General features: G+C 45.2%; 1 protein-coding gene across 3 annotated transcripts; it reads right to left on the reverse strand.

Moving 5' to 3' along the window:
* Positions 1-5,910: 5,910 nt before the first annotated feature.
* chst6 (carbohydrate sulfotransferase 6) lies at positions 5,911-14,070 on the reverse strand. Of its 3 annotated transcripts, none has more exons than XM_063197278.1 (3): positions 13,911-14,070; positions 10,804-11,039; positions 5,911-10,575 (listed from the first exon to the last, which is right to left on the reverse strand). In XM_063197278.1, the coding sequence occupies exons 2-3, from the start codon at positions 11,014-11,016 to the stop codon at positions 9,562-9,564; spliced, it is 1,227 nt and encodes a 408-aa protein (XP_063053348.1). In that variant the 5' UTR covers positions 11,017-11,039; positions 13,911-14,070; the 3' UTR covers positions 5,911-9,561. The 3 variants fall into 3 exon arrangements, with proteins under 3 accessions (XP_063053348.1, XP_063053349.1, XP_063053347.1); XM_063197279.1 differs by lacking the exon at positions 13,911-14,070 and adding an exon at positions 13,778-13,890; XM_063197277.1 differs by lacking the exon at positions 13,911-14,070 and adding an exon at positions 11,145-11,551.
* Between the last annotated feature and the right edge of the window lie 188 nt (positions 14,071-14,258).

Genomic DNA, 14,258 nt, shown 5'->3' on the forward strand with positions numbered 1-14,258 from the left:
TGTAAAAGAACTCGGAGCATACGGTCTGCTGTGAGAGAGAGAGAGAGAGAGAGAGAGAGAGAGAGAGAGAGAGAGAGAGAGAGATAGAGAGAGAGAGGATGGCTATTAAGGATGGTATGGATTACCTGTCACCACTTTATCCTATACAGAAGGGTTGCCAGATTCAGGGATGGAAATCATCCGTCACATCTGGCAACCCTGTCCTACAGTTACAATTTCTTCATTCCGTTTGGCTGCTACTATAACTAAAATACAAACCATTAGCCATAGAAAAAGACAGACAAATTATCATTTGATGTATTCCGTTATGATAGTGAGAATAAAATGGATTAGTCCTATGCTTAACTGTTGCAGTGAGTCATCATTTTTTGAAGGTAGTATGTGAGTGGGTGTGAATGCATGTGTGGACAGATATGCATATCTGTGTGTGTGTGTGTGTGTGTGTGTGTGTGTGTGCGTGCGTGCGTGCGTGCGTGCGTGCGTGCGTGCGTGCGTGCGTGTGTGTGTGTGTGTGTGTGTGTGTGTGTGCGTGCGAGCGTGCGCATGCTTGCATGTGTGCGTGCGTACGTGCATGTGAGTTTGTCTGCATACGCTAACGAGACCTAACAAGCCCTAACAAGCTTGCTGTTGAAAAGTAGGCTAATAGCTGAGGGGGTGAGCGGGGTGTATACATAGTGGACTACACAGGCCTCCCCTTCTTACATGCCTCCCCTGAGGAAACCAGCTACTTTCAACCATGAAGACACCCTAAACAAAAACACAAACAAATAAACAGAAACACAAACAAACAAACAAACAAACAAAGACACACGCACGTAGCACGCACGCACGCATGCACGCTCGTTCACCACGCCCTAGACCCACTACAATTTGCCTACCAGGAGAAGGTGGGAGTTGAGGATGCTATTCTGTATCTGCTGCACAGAGTGCATTCTCACCTGGACAAAGGAAGCAGTGCTGTTAGAATCATGTTCTTTGATTTCTCCAGCGCCTTCAACACAATACAGCCACTCCTGTTGAGAAACAAACTACTGCAGATGGGAGTGGAGACGGGGCTGGTGAACTGGATCACAGACTACCTCACAGGAAGGCCCCAGTTTGTCAGACTAGGCGACCTCACATCAGAGACTGTAATCAGCAGCACTGGAGCTCCACAAGGAACGGTGCTTTCCCCCGTGCTGTTCACCCTGTACACCACTGACTTCAACTACAACACGAAGACCTGCCACATGCAAAAGTTCTCGGATGACACAGCCATTGTTGGATGCATCAAAGATGGGCAGGAGGGGGAGTACAGGGGACTGGTGGAGAACTTTGTGAAATGGTGCAGAACCAACCAGTTGCGGCTGAACACCACCAAAACCAAAGAAATGGTGATCGACTTCAGGCGAACCACCCCACCCCTGGTGCCTGTCTCCATTGAGGGGGAGACTGTGGAGACAGTCTCCACATACAAGTACCTGGGTGTTCACCTGGACTCTAAACTGGACTGGTCTGCTAACTCACACGCACTGTACAAGAAAGGACAGAGCAGACTCTACTTTCTGAGAAAGCTGAGATCTTTCAATGTGTGCAACAGACTCCTGCAGATGTTCTACCAGTCTGCCATGGCCAGTGTGCTCTCCTATGCTGTGGCATGCTGGGGTGGCAGCATTAGGAAGAGAGATGCTGGACGGCTTGACAGGCTGGTGAGGAAAGCAGGGTCTGTGGTAGGCACAGAACTGGACGCCCTCACAACCACAGCTGACAAGAGGACACTTAGCAGATTAGACTCTATCCTGGACAACTACAAGCACCCCCTGTACCCAGTCTTCGACAACCAGAGAAGCCTGTTCAGCCACAGACTGCGCGCCATCTCCTGCAAGACAGACAGGCTGCGAAAGTCCTTTGTACCCAGGGCCATCCAGCTATTCAACATTGCACAGAAGGACACACAAAGAGAGATCGTCATAGGGGACTGGACTGCATAACAGATCCCTCTCCTGCACACTTTATCTACCTGGACTCTTTACCCTATGACTCCTCCTCTTTCATTGGAATGCACAGCTGTTTGTGTGTGTGTGTGTGTGTGTGTGTGTGTGTGGTGTGTGTGTGTGTGTGTGTGTGTGTGTGTGTGTGTGTGTGTGTGTGTGTGTGTGTGTGTGTGTGTGTGTGTGTGTGTGTGTGTGGAGAGACACAGTTGACGTGTGTAACCCCTTGGACTACTGATACTCCTGGACACTTTGATGGTAACTTTGTCTTGGCCACCCAGCACAGGTGACACTATGTACACTTTATCTTTGGTGTGTGTGTGTGTGTGTGTGTGTGTGTGCGCGCGTGTGTGTGTGTGTGTGTGTGTGTGTGTGTGTGTGTGTGTGTGTGTGTGTGTGTGTGTGTGTGTGTGTGTGAGAGAGAGTGTGTGTGTAGTGACACAGGGGGCGACACCCCCCCCCCCATCCTTTTTCCAGGGAATACTATGGACATTGTACTAGGCAGAGAGACTATGGACACTCCTGGACACTTTATGAACACTTTGTCTTGGCTTCTATGTGCCACTTGGCTAAGGCACATGTTAACACTGTGGACTTTTACACTTTATATTTGGTGTGTGTGTGTGTGTGTGTGTGTGTGTGTGTGTGTGTGTGTGTGTGTGTGTGTGTGTGTGTGTGTGTGTGTGTGTGTGTGTTAGAGAGAGATGCCTTGGCAAAATGTATGCAACAGTAAGCTATATATGATTATTTTATGTGTAAATATGTGTATTATGTCTTGTGGGTAATGTCTTTATTTATGTGTGTATGCTACTTGGCACCTTAATTTCCCTCTGGGATCAATAAACGATACTCTACTCTACTCTACTACTCTACGCACACACACGCACGCACGCACACACGCACACGCACACACACACACACACACACACACACACACACACACACACACACACACACACACACACACACACACAAGTAAACAAGCAAAGGAAATAAAGAGATGAGCAGAGGTCTCCAAATGATGAGGAAAGCAGGCACACTTTTCACCGTGCTAAGCCACCCCGAGCAAATTACCAAAGACATAGACAAACAAACAGGTAAAAAAGCAAAGGAAGTAAGTAAACACATATGAGCTGGAGCCTCTGGATAATTAGTGGAAACCCAAGTCTCTTTCTTAACATGTCACAGGCAGCTGTTATGCACTACTCCCACGTCCGTGAAAAGAAGAGGGGAGCAGAGAAGGCATGGAGGAGGAGGGAGAGAGTATATTTGCCTTCCTTTCCGTCGGCAGCAAGCGGCAAGCACAGTTGGGGTGGGATGGTGACAGTGTGGGTGGAAATGCAGTGACAGGATATCGAGGGAAAGTGGCAAACAGTACAGAGTTTATAAAAAAAGCTAGTGATTGCGAAGTACTGCAGCTTCTTTTTGTGCTGTACATCACTGACAGGCTAGGCGATAAAAAGTGTTGCTACATTGTCATAGCCACTAATTTTCAGGTATAAATGCAATTATATACAGTATTTTTACGTAATATATTGCATGTAATACTGCAATTATATACAGTATTTTTACGTAATATACTGCATGTATATAAACACATGCACTTGTGCAGCATGCACACACACAAACACACACATGCACACACCATTAGACGCAACTGGCATGAAGAAAATCTAAGCATAAAAACTTAAAACGTATATGTCCCTCATCACGACAGCATATGGAGGAAGAATGTCCTGAGCTATAAATACCCTTCACGCAGAGAGGTGTGTGGAAGTTAGTGATGCAATAGGGAAGGCATTCTTTACTGCAGGAGTAGTCCACTGACTTACACCAGAGACGGTCTTATACTCAGGGCCGGCCCTTGGCATAGGCAGTATAGGCAAATGCTAAGGGCGCCACTCCAGTAGGGGGCGCCGCACCAGGTAATCAGGGATGGAAAAAATCTAACAAATCTAATCTAATCTAATTGTAGGAGTCTAATACATCCATCACAATGAACAGAATTGAAGTAAACCAACATTAAAAACAACAAAACAACTGCAAACAACCAATGTGTTGAGCAGGGCAAGGGTGGCAGCAAACTGAAAAAAAAAATAGTGCTTAGGGGGCGCTGAACTCATGCTCGCCTAGGGCAGCAAATCGACAAGGGCCGGCCCTGCTTACACTGGAGTATCTACAAAGGGGGGGTGGGGGTGGGGGGGGAACGACACCTATGTCTGTTTTATCCGGCCCCCGAGACAATTTTAATGCAGCTTCACATGAAATATGACACATTTTGTAAAGGAATCTTAGAAATTACATTTGCAATACAATTAAGTTATATTCAGGGGACCTACAGAAGGTGGGGTCCGTTTTAAAGGTGACTGCCTTCAATATAGGCCTAAGGTGCATGGGGAAATCCTGGTTTGTGTTCATAGTACGGCCCTCGGAGGACTTTTACGGCCTTTGAAGGAATTTGAAGTGGCCCTAGAATGAAAAAGGTTCCCCACCCTTGATCTACATGGACCTACCTGTTATGTAGTTTTATCGTGACCTCTTGTGTCCTGTTTGGAGTGCATTATGCCTGGTCTGAAGTCCAATAAGGAATAAAGGCCACACACTTGAAATCTTTTTTTGGGGGGGTAAAGTAGGAAAAGTAGGTGAAGCAGGTAAGACCAACAATGAGTGTTGAACATTTGGGTTGAATTAACACTGCATCATTTACAGTCTCGTGGCACAAGAAGACATTTTGACCAGGCCAGGTTCTCTCTCGCTAACATTCACTTCAAATACAAAGCAATTAAGGTCCTAAAATCGTATCATTTTGTGCCATTCCAACATCATATCGCCACACGACATGTTTATCCTTATTGGGTCACTGAGGGTTTTTTTTCCTGCTCCTTAACATGGGATGTGCATAATCATGCTCATGCTGTGTCTTGCATCTGGTCTGACTCAGTAGTACATTGCCAAGCTTCCTTCACCGTTCACATGCTATGGGAGAATGTTATGGTAAAATATACCAATCACCAACATGAAAGACATCATGCATGAAGACCCACCCATGTGGTACTTTCCATGGCCATCTCGTATAATTTTTAATACAATTGCAAAGATGAGAAAGCCTTTGGCCTTTTTAACACAGTGGAGAGAAAAATGGCCTAGTTTATTTCTCTTAAAAACAGCACTTATTTTTCGTATGCAGAAAAAATATTGCGAATGGCAGCCTAACACTGTATTGTGCAATGCTAAAATGTACAGGCCACCAAATAGGAATTGCAAAAGGCACACTGACAATATACTGAAACTTCCATTTTCTCAATAATTTGTCAAATATCAGGCTCCATTGTGTTTCACTTCACTACAACAACAAAGGCACTTGAAAACAGCACTCTGGCAATTTCCACTTTTAAAGTGGACAGCATCATCTTACCCATACCACTTGAGGGCAGCATTATACTCAAAAATGACTTATCTGGGCCTTGCCATGGGCTAACAGGAAGGGCACTGGGTTACTACGCTGGCGACTAAGGCTTGATTTCATCAGGTCATTTAATGATCCTCACCCATCTTTCTCTCCTACTCACTTCCTGTCACCATCTCCAACTGACCTATCAAATAAAGGCAAAAACCTATATCTATAATAATATATATAAACATATACAGCCTATAAACAAAAAAAACCCCAAAACAATGGCTTATCGTTACAGGACTGGTTATGGTGATTCATTTCAACATACACCTAAAATTTAGATTCATTGAAATTTACACTGTTCCCTCAGATTGTTATATCATTTAAATATAACCTTTTTTGTCCAAATTAGAGAGAAAAAATAAGATGTGAATCTACCCTGCACAACATCATGGCATCCTAATTAATAACAACAATAATTCTTATTCATACAATGTCTCTCTAATCATGTTTTCAATGAAGACAGTATGAGCAAACATATTATGGAGGTAATATATTTTATTATTGAAAATGTAACATGAAATCATCTGACAGTTAAAAATAAAATAAAGAAATCTGTACCACCATCCACCCATTGATTATTTAGAATCTGACTGGGTTTTATTACTGTAAAACCCAATGCAACAGTACACTGTACTTTATAGAGAATTGTTCAGCCATTTCCACCCAACACAAACCACGGGAAAAGGCACAAACACAAGACACCATGTAGTCAGTTGTGGAACAACAGACGACTTCTCTTGCCTTCCTGCTCCCATAATACATGTTCACATTCACATCTTCACAGTGCCTGTCCACCTCAGCTGAACTGAGATGTCTCCCACAAAATGACTCACCATTTTGCACCCTTCAACAGTCTGTAACAAATGTCTCATGAATCACAAGTACCAGTTTCATTTCAAGACTGTTTGTTCATTTCAAGGCCGAGACATGGGCAACTCCAACTTTTACGACGTAATAAAAACATGTTAAATCGTTTGTAATGTAAGCATTCCCTTGACAGACAGTGACACAAACACTGTTGTGTAAGACCTTTTAAAAAATACAAAACAATAAAAACAATTCTGTTTGTTCAGAAGTGGATTAAGGTTGTTTGTTTTTGAGTGCTTTTGAGTTTTGGTCTTGAGATTTTAACTTCAAATTTGTTGCATTGATCTCCTCAGTTTGCAGGCTTTCTGGATATTGTCAGAATAAGAAAGCCGATATTAAAATGAAAGAAGGCATGTCAGGATTTTGAGGCAGACAACAGTCCTCAAAAGTTCCCCCTAGCAGCCCCAATTGACTTCCACAACTTTGGCAGAAAGAATAAAGATGCCTTCATCAGTCTGTATGCCTAAATATAATTGCGATACACAAATATTAAACATCTCTTTATTCCCTATTCGATTTTGCCAGGGCTTTGTACCTCGTTATACCCTGTCAATGGAATTATTCTCATGTATCCATTCTTACGCACACACACATACACACACACACACACACACACACACACACACACATACACACACACACACACACACAGACACACACACACACACGGTCTGTGCTCCACTATAGCAGTGGTTTGTCAGTATTAACGTGTTGGTCATGTCTAAAGCAGTCTCTCCACCCTGCCTCCATGGAGGAACACACTGGGACAGACAGACTGCTCATTCACTCTCGTGATTTAGAACAACCACAGAATCGGAGCCATCCCTGTCACTCCCTGCAAAGACATCCAACACCAACCACCCACCACATAGAAACAAAAACAACAAAATAAGATTAGGACAGATTGAACAAATACACCAATAATCATCACCACCATTATGTTGAAGGGGAAACCATGGCCTGAATACACATTTGCAAAAAAAATAATAGACTTGTAACTGCTTTCCGAAGATATGCAACTAAAGCCAAAGCTTTAGCAACAATGATGAAATCCCCCTGAATTCATTACGCCTACCCACCCAAACTCTTAGTCACTTTTAAGTCCCAATCTCCCTTATCAAACTCACAAAAACATGAGTTTGCTGTGGGCATGGTAGTTGAATAAATAATGAGAATAAGCTTGGATGAATTTTTTTTAAGTTCACACTAACAATAAAAAACCTGTGAAAATCTGCAAGCACACCCAGTTCAAACTTGTGAACTTTCTGAACTTGAAGAGGGAGTGGCAATGGGTCTAGAGCGAAATTGCAACAGGCCAGAATGGGAGGCGTCAGAGTTATGCCCCGAGGATCCCAACATGCCCCTATTGTCATCCCGGAATCTGGACAGCCGCGGAAAGCCTCGCAAGCCTTTTAAAAGCCGAATCACGTCACAACCAGATGGTTCTTATTGGTTGCGGGTCACAGACCTGAGATCAGAGCAAAACAATTTAATTGACTGCCAGCCTGTGAGCCAAACAACGATCAGATACAGAGCCATGAAGAGACTCTGACAATATTTGCTATTCATACTACGTACAAGGAATTCAAATTGATTTGGCAAAGGAGACAGGGTAATGGGCAAAACAATGATGCTGTGGTCTCTGGAAAAAAAGTGATCTGCTAGTACTTCATATCAGGGGTGGATTTCTCAAAACCAAAGTAGCTAATGTAGTAAGCAACTTTGTTGTTTTCAATGCATTTTCCCATTGGCAACTACCGAAGTTGCTAACAGGCTAACAACTTCCCTTTTGAGAAACTCACCCCAGGTCTGTTCAGTGACAGCTTTTAGCTCCCCACACATGGATTTCCACATACATAACACATGCAAGTAGAGAGCATCTTTCAAATAATAAAACAATCAAAAAAGGATTTGTGAAATACAGCTGATGGCTAATGGTATAACACTATAGTTCAGTCATTTCACATATTATTGTTCACTTCTTACACACTACTGACAGGACAATGATGATTCTGCTAATGATATCATTGGCTATGGTTCTTTCTAGTCCTACTTAGTAATATTCAACTTGTACAAGCTTGGTTAGCGTCAGAGTGGTTCTTCATCTATAGTATTTTGACTCCAAAACAGTGAGCTCTGGCGGCTCGTTTCTTCGAACTCTCTGTGGCTTTTGTAAACAAGTGAAAATGCATTTGGTCAAAACCTCCATGAACTTCTGCTCGCAGGGTTTTCCCTTCGATAATAACTCCCTCTGCCAGCAGTAAGGCATCTCCCACACTTTTGTTTTGCAATGCACTCAAACATTCATCCAGCTGTCTCATCCAGCCTCTATGTCTCTCAGTCACATCCACAACATGGCAATAAATTACGCTGGACATACACACTCAAACATACACAGGGCCATACAATGCAACGGCACTCAAGGCACATGCTGACATGGCTACTTTGTACAAGCAAGTCATCGTTGGACAGTCACAGGTTAGTGGTTACAGAGTTGGGCTTACTGTATAGCCCCGGAGTTTCTGATTCAATATTCGATATGGATGAGAGGAGTGAAGGGCCAGCAGTTTTCCCTTGTGAGGTACCCTGAGCGTGCTACTGTTCCTGAGCACTGCTCCCCTGTGACCCCACCTGCACTGGCCCCCTTGAAACTGGGTTCGGCATCAGTTGAGTTTCGTTGTGTGTGCTGTGTGTCCCTCGTTTTTGCCCTATCCACACACTCAGTGTGTGACGTTTATGTGTTTTCAGGCATGCACGCATAATTATCTTCTCAACTGTAACTGTAATATTTTAAAGGTAAATTCACAATAGATTTTCTCGAGTGTCATGCATGATGAGAATGTCCTCTTTCAAATGGCACACATGCTATCACACTGGTTCCTCTGGTTCCTCAATCACACACTAGGTGCAAAGTTCACTTTTTCCATCATCTAAAAAGCATTTTGCCTTGGGACCACCGTTAAGAAAAACGGAGTGGCCGCAGACAATGTGTATACAGTCATGGAAATCAAGCATGCTATCCTTTTCGACCAACATATCCATCACATGCCTGAACCACTCCAGGGATGTTAGGATAAAGGGACTGTACGTACGTATGTAGTCTTTCCATATGGAATAAACCAATTCCCACAGAGTTATTCATTTTCACATGTGTACTCATTGTTCAATGTGATTTTAAAAAGTCTGGCAAACTAACGGTGTAAACCCCCTTCAGGATCCCCCAGCTCCTAGTCCAGGTGTTGTTGTTCGAGGGCTTGTTATGTTATGCTATGCTTTACTGGTCTGTTTGGAGGGCAGCCAGCTGAACTGGTAGGGTTCCCGTGGTGACAGCACGTCTATATCCAGCTGCCTCTGCTCCTTGTCACTATTGACCGCGCGGTAGCCTAGGAGAGACATGGCGCCTTTGCAAACCTCCTGGATGCGCCGCACCTTCTCGTAGGGCAGAGAGGTGCGCCAGGCCCGGGACACGTCCTCGGCATTGCGCGAGGTGATCGAGAAGGCCTCCTTCTTGGTGCCCTTGCCCTTGCCGTGCGTGATGTTGTAGACCCAGTTCTGCAGCCGCGGCGTCATGTCCAGGCCCGTGAACTGGTAGATGCCGTTGATCTGTCCCAGGGGGTCGCGCACCAAGTCCTCGAAGCGTACCATCTTGTAGCGGCCGCGCAGGAAGTGGGGCGGCTTGAGCAGCGCCGTCTCGTGCAGGCGCACGTGGCTGCGGCACACCTCCTGCATGACGCGGTACTGCGCCTCGGCCCCTTTGGCCTCGCTCATCTTCTGCTCCAGCACCACGGCGCTGTCCTGCGCCAGGGCCTTGGCCGACTGCTCCCGGGAGCGCCAGACGGCCCGCGGGTCCCGCACCAGGTGCACGATGCGCAGGTCCAGCTCGGGGTCGTGCAGCAGCGGGTAGAGCGACTCCAGCTCGAAGATGCGCACCTCCTTCAGCACCACGTGGGAGTAGCTCTTGCAGGCCGCCTCGGCGCCGCCCAGGCCCCGCGCGTCGCAGCGCTTCTTGCAGTCTGTCTCGTTGCTGAAGGCCCCGCGGGGGGTGAGCGCGCAGGCCGGCGCCGAGCACAACGCCCGGCTGTGGCTCCACATGAACAGCTGCGACACGTTGGGATGCGGCGGCATGTACGAGTCCATGACGGACAGGTCGCACTTCAGGACCTGGCGCAGGGTGTCCCGCACGGCCATGCGCAGCTCCCGCGCCCCAGACATGCGCAGCGTCATCCACACGTGCCACGCCGGCTCCATGAGGTAGAAGACGGACGGGTGCTGGCTGAAGACCTGGCCAGAGAGAGTAGAGAGAGAGAGGTTCCATTGGCCCATTGTTTCCTGGTTCTATTATTGGGGGGAAATCCCCCTTTAGGCAGACCTAGGCAGACCTGAGGACTGTTCTATTCAATGCTAGGAGCATTATGACACGCCCCTTTAGGCAGACCAGAACCTGGTCACATTAGGTGCCCATAGAAACCTATTATGTTGGCATATCTCTATACTTAAAGAATCTCTGACCTGGCCCAGGAAGGAGGAGCCGGACCTCCAAGAGGACAGCAGCAGAACGTGGACCTTCCCCTGCGAGGACGTCGAGGAGGAGGAGGAGGAGGAGGAGGAGGATGTGGGGTGGTGGTGGTGGTGGTACCAGCCGAACATCAGCAGCATGGTGATGGCCTGCAGCACAAGCAGGGTGACCAAGGTCGGCGAGGCCAGTCTCAGGCGACGGATCATGATGAAGAAAAAGGGCCGACCTCCTGTGTGTTTAGGACACAAAGAAGAAATGTGAAAGTCAAGGGCGTGTGTGTGCACATTCAGAATAGAAATACTGCAAGACAACTGTAGAAGATAATGAGACATACTGTAGGGGTTGCTGTGGCACACTGCGTAGAGCACCCAGACCATGTACATGGGGGACCAAGGTTCGATTCTGGCATGGATTAGTTCCCAAACCTAATGTATGTCTCTCCCCCACCACCTCCCTGCCATATCTTCACTATCTTATCCCAATCAAGGCACTAAGCCCAAAAAATATATAGGAAAAAGATAATGGGAGACAGTGGTCGGCACACTGGGTGTGTTGGCAAAAAAAAGGAAACAAAACAAAAATGGAGAATGAGCAATGAGTAAAGTATGGAAGACAATGCACAGGCCAGAGAAAAGCTATATAGAAGACTGAGGACGAAAAGAAAAAAGGCAAAGAAAAAGATGGGGAAGAGGGGGAAGGGGTGAAAACCGAGCATGTGCGAGTGGGAGCGGAGTGGGGGGATATGGGCAAAGGAGAAGGGAAAAGAGGGGAACTGTACTTTCTGTACTAAATAGATTACACATGTGCACTGGAATTCCCTCTCCTTCCCAAGCCCTATAGAACGGCTGCATATGGCTAAGCCATCCAACACGGAGCCGCTTGATTTATAGTTCCTCTGACGCACAAACCGCTGCCAAACGTGCTATAGGAAACTCTAAACAGCCTTCCCACTCTCTAGCCAAGAAAGTTTTCTCCTTTTCTCGCTTTATTTTCTGACAAAGCTTTTCCTAAACTCTAAAACTTTGGTCTGTGCTGTGTGCATTGGTCAGTAAAAGAAAGTCAGAAAAAAAACCTTCTAGCATCTTTGCTACCAGCAGATGGCAGCGACACAATCCAGATGATCATTCCCCATCTCCAAAAGAGGTGAATGTCTGAAGAGGTGGTGAGAAACAGAAGTTTTGACAGCTAGTTCTCTATTTTAAACTGCTGCATACATCTGCATTCATTAAACACCTCTTGTAAAGAGATAGATTGGTAGGTAACCGACAGACAAAAAATATTGCAAAAAAAAATTAACAAAAGCACAAGAGTGTAACAAGAAAGAAGGGAAGTGAACTGGAAAGGAACATGTACAGTCCAAGCGCCTCAAATTCCCAGCACGGACCTTGGTTAGTTCAGCGGAACAGTTATGCCTGTCTGCATTTTGCATAAGCCACAACAAACAGTCCTAATAATGACCGTGACAGCGCCAGGAGAAGCTTTTAGACAGTGAGTGTCGACGTTAGTTTATCAACCATACTGTAATGTGCTTGCTAATCAGAGCAAGTCCACACAAGTTTCTCTGAGCCTCCAGAGAATTTAAGAAGCGCTCCAAGTTTCAGTGTGAGACAGAACAGGACAGTATGTTCTCCTGTGCCTGTCTTCTGCCAGACACCAGGATTTAAAATAAAATAAAACAAAAAAATGCTCTCAGGGATTCATTAACAAAAGAGGATCAATAAATAATCATTTCAACTACTGTACATTTTGGAGGACTTCTCTCTCATCCCCCAGTGTCTTGTAACCATCTGATGGAAGTCTCTGAAGATATATGACTACATTATCCCCTTTCCGACTCCAGACAGACTGTTCCAAAGATTCTTAGACCGTATCTGACTGTTCCCTCTACTTCAGTATTTCTGTTGTGTGTGTGCACAGAGCAACAGGTCATTAGCTTCATTCCCCCCTGCTATACAAACTATCTAAAACAAACAAAACAACCAGCTCAACAAATTACTTTCCAATTCAAACAGCAAACAACAATTTCCCTCACAGCATTCTGGAAATGTCTTGTCAATGTGTGGCAATTGGTAACTTATGTCTGATTTCTAAACTACAATGCGCCCAGGCTGTAGCCTATCATCATGCCAATAATGCCCTTGTCAGACCATTTTATAGTGGCACACTTCACTGTTTGCTTCAGTTCTTCAAAGGGTTGACCAACTACTTAGTCACCATTTAGGATGTGCTTCCTAATGCGTTATAAGACCCAGTGAAATGGATCTATAAGGCAGCCCCAGCTGGTAAAGATGCCTGATACAGTTTGAAATCAAATAATGGAGTTTAGGGGAAACATCCTGGGTTTTGTAATAATAGCCCAATAATAATAAAAACAGCTGAGGTCATTAAGCAAGTCATTTCCAATACATTTCCTTTGGTAACTATTGGAAAATTAAAACTTGATTTTCACCTCTTATTTTGAAAGTGGCCCAACATTTTTTTCCCCTTATTAAATGAGTCACCTCATCTGTGCATGCCTATTCAAGTTATCTCACGCGCTCAAACTGAACGGAGATAATACATCACCAACACTATTGGGGCCCATCGTTTTTCACAGTTTTAGAAACTTGTTTATCAAAAAAGAAAACGGTTTAAAAGGAAATAACACTGTATGGTATAGCCTACGTTCTGCGTCCTGCTAGTGTAGCTGAATAACCAATGATGCCAAGAGAGGTAGACTTATGTTGGATGATTAGTGTAAAGATTGAATTAACCAGTTAGCCAGTCAATTTAAAAACTAGCTCTACTGAATGCATTACATGGGCACCCAACTTCACAGTAGACTATACTTTTCAGGTCAATAACATCACATAACATATCATATAACCTACAAGAACAGTTTACAAAATAAGCTTTGGTTCACTATTTCTCTCTTCTCTATTTCCCACTCAGTAACGCTCATCCGTGACTTCCAGTAGTTCCCCCTACCTTTGGTGGGAATTCGTGTCGCCGATGTTGCCAAGTTTTAGGCTACTTCATCAAACTAACCCTCGATGTAAAAGACCGTGCGCTTAGCGGTCCGATGACAACGGTGAAGTAGCCTGCTGCGTCCATGGCTTACCTTGGTTATTGCGCAGTCCTTTATGGGGGTACCATGGAACGGAAACAAAATAGCTGTTGTATGACTAAGTAACTATACACACTTCTCAAATACACATTTTCATAGTGACACTAAAGTGGACAAAGAATGGCTTTGAGACGTGGCCATTAGCTGGGACTGGTAGCGGAGTGGGCGGGGGACGTAGCCTACAAGTGAAATGTGAAGGGAGGGGGCAGTGTGTTGGTTGGTGAAGGGGGGAAACTGCCGTTGGAATAGACAGGAGCAAGTAATGCCAACTGTATTAATCTGTCCTTTTGAATACCCGGAACAAATGAATTTTTAGGGTGTTTTAATGATGAGCCCCCTAGA

The sequence above is a fragment of the Engraulis encrasicolus genome, chromosome 4, assembly GCF_034702125.1.
Source record: "Engraulis encrasicolus isolate BLACKSEA-1 chromosome 4, IST_EnEncr_1.0, whole genome shotgun sequence".
NCBI lineage: Eukaryota > Metazoa > Chordata > Actinopteri > Clupeiformes > Engraulidae > Engraulis > Engraulis encrasicolus.

Excerpts from the sequence above, each read along its gene's own strand:
- chst6 (XM_063197277.1), bottom strand. The coding sequence starts at position 11,193 with ATGTACATGGTCTGGGTGCTCTACGCAGTGTGCCACAGCAACCCCTAC. Across the intron at positions 11,040-11,144 it reads GTGCCACAGCAACCCCTACA|GAGGTCGGCCCTTTTTCTTC; the intron begins GTATGTCTCATT and ends CTAAACACACAG. Across the intron at positions 10,576-10,803 it reads GCTCCTCCTTCCTGGGCCAG|GTCTTCAGCCAGCACCCGTC; the intron begins GTCAGAGATTCT and ends CTCTCTGGCCAG.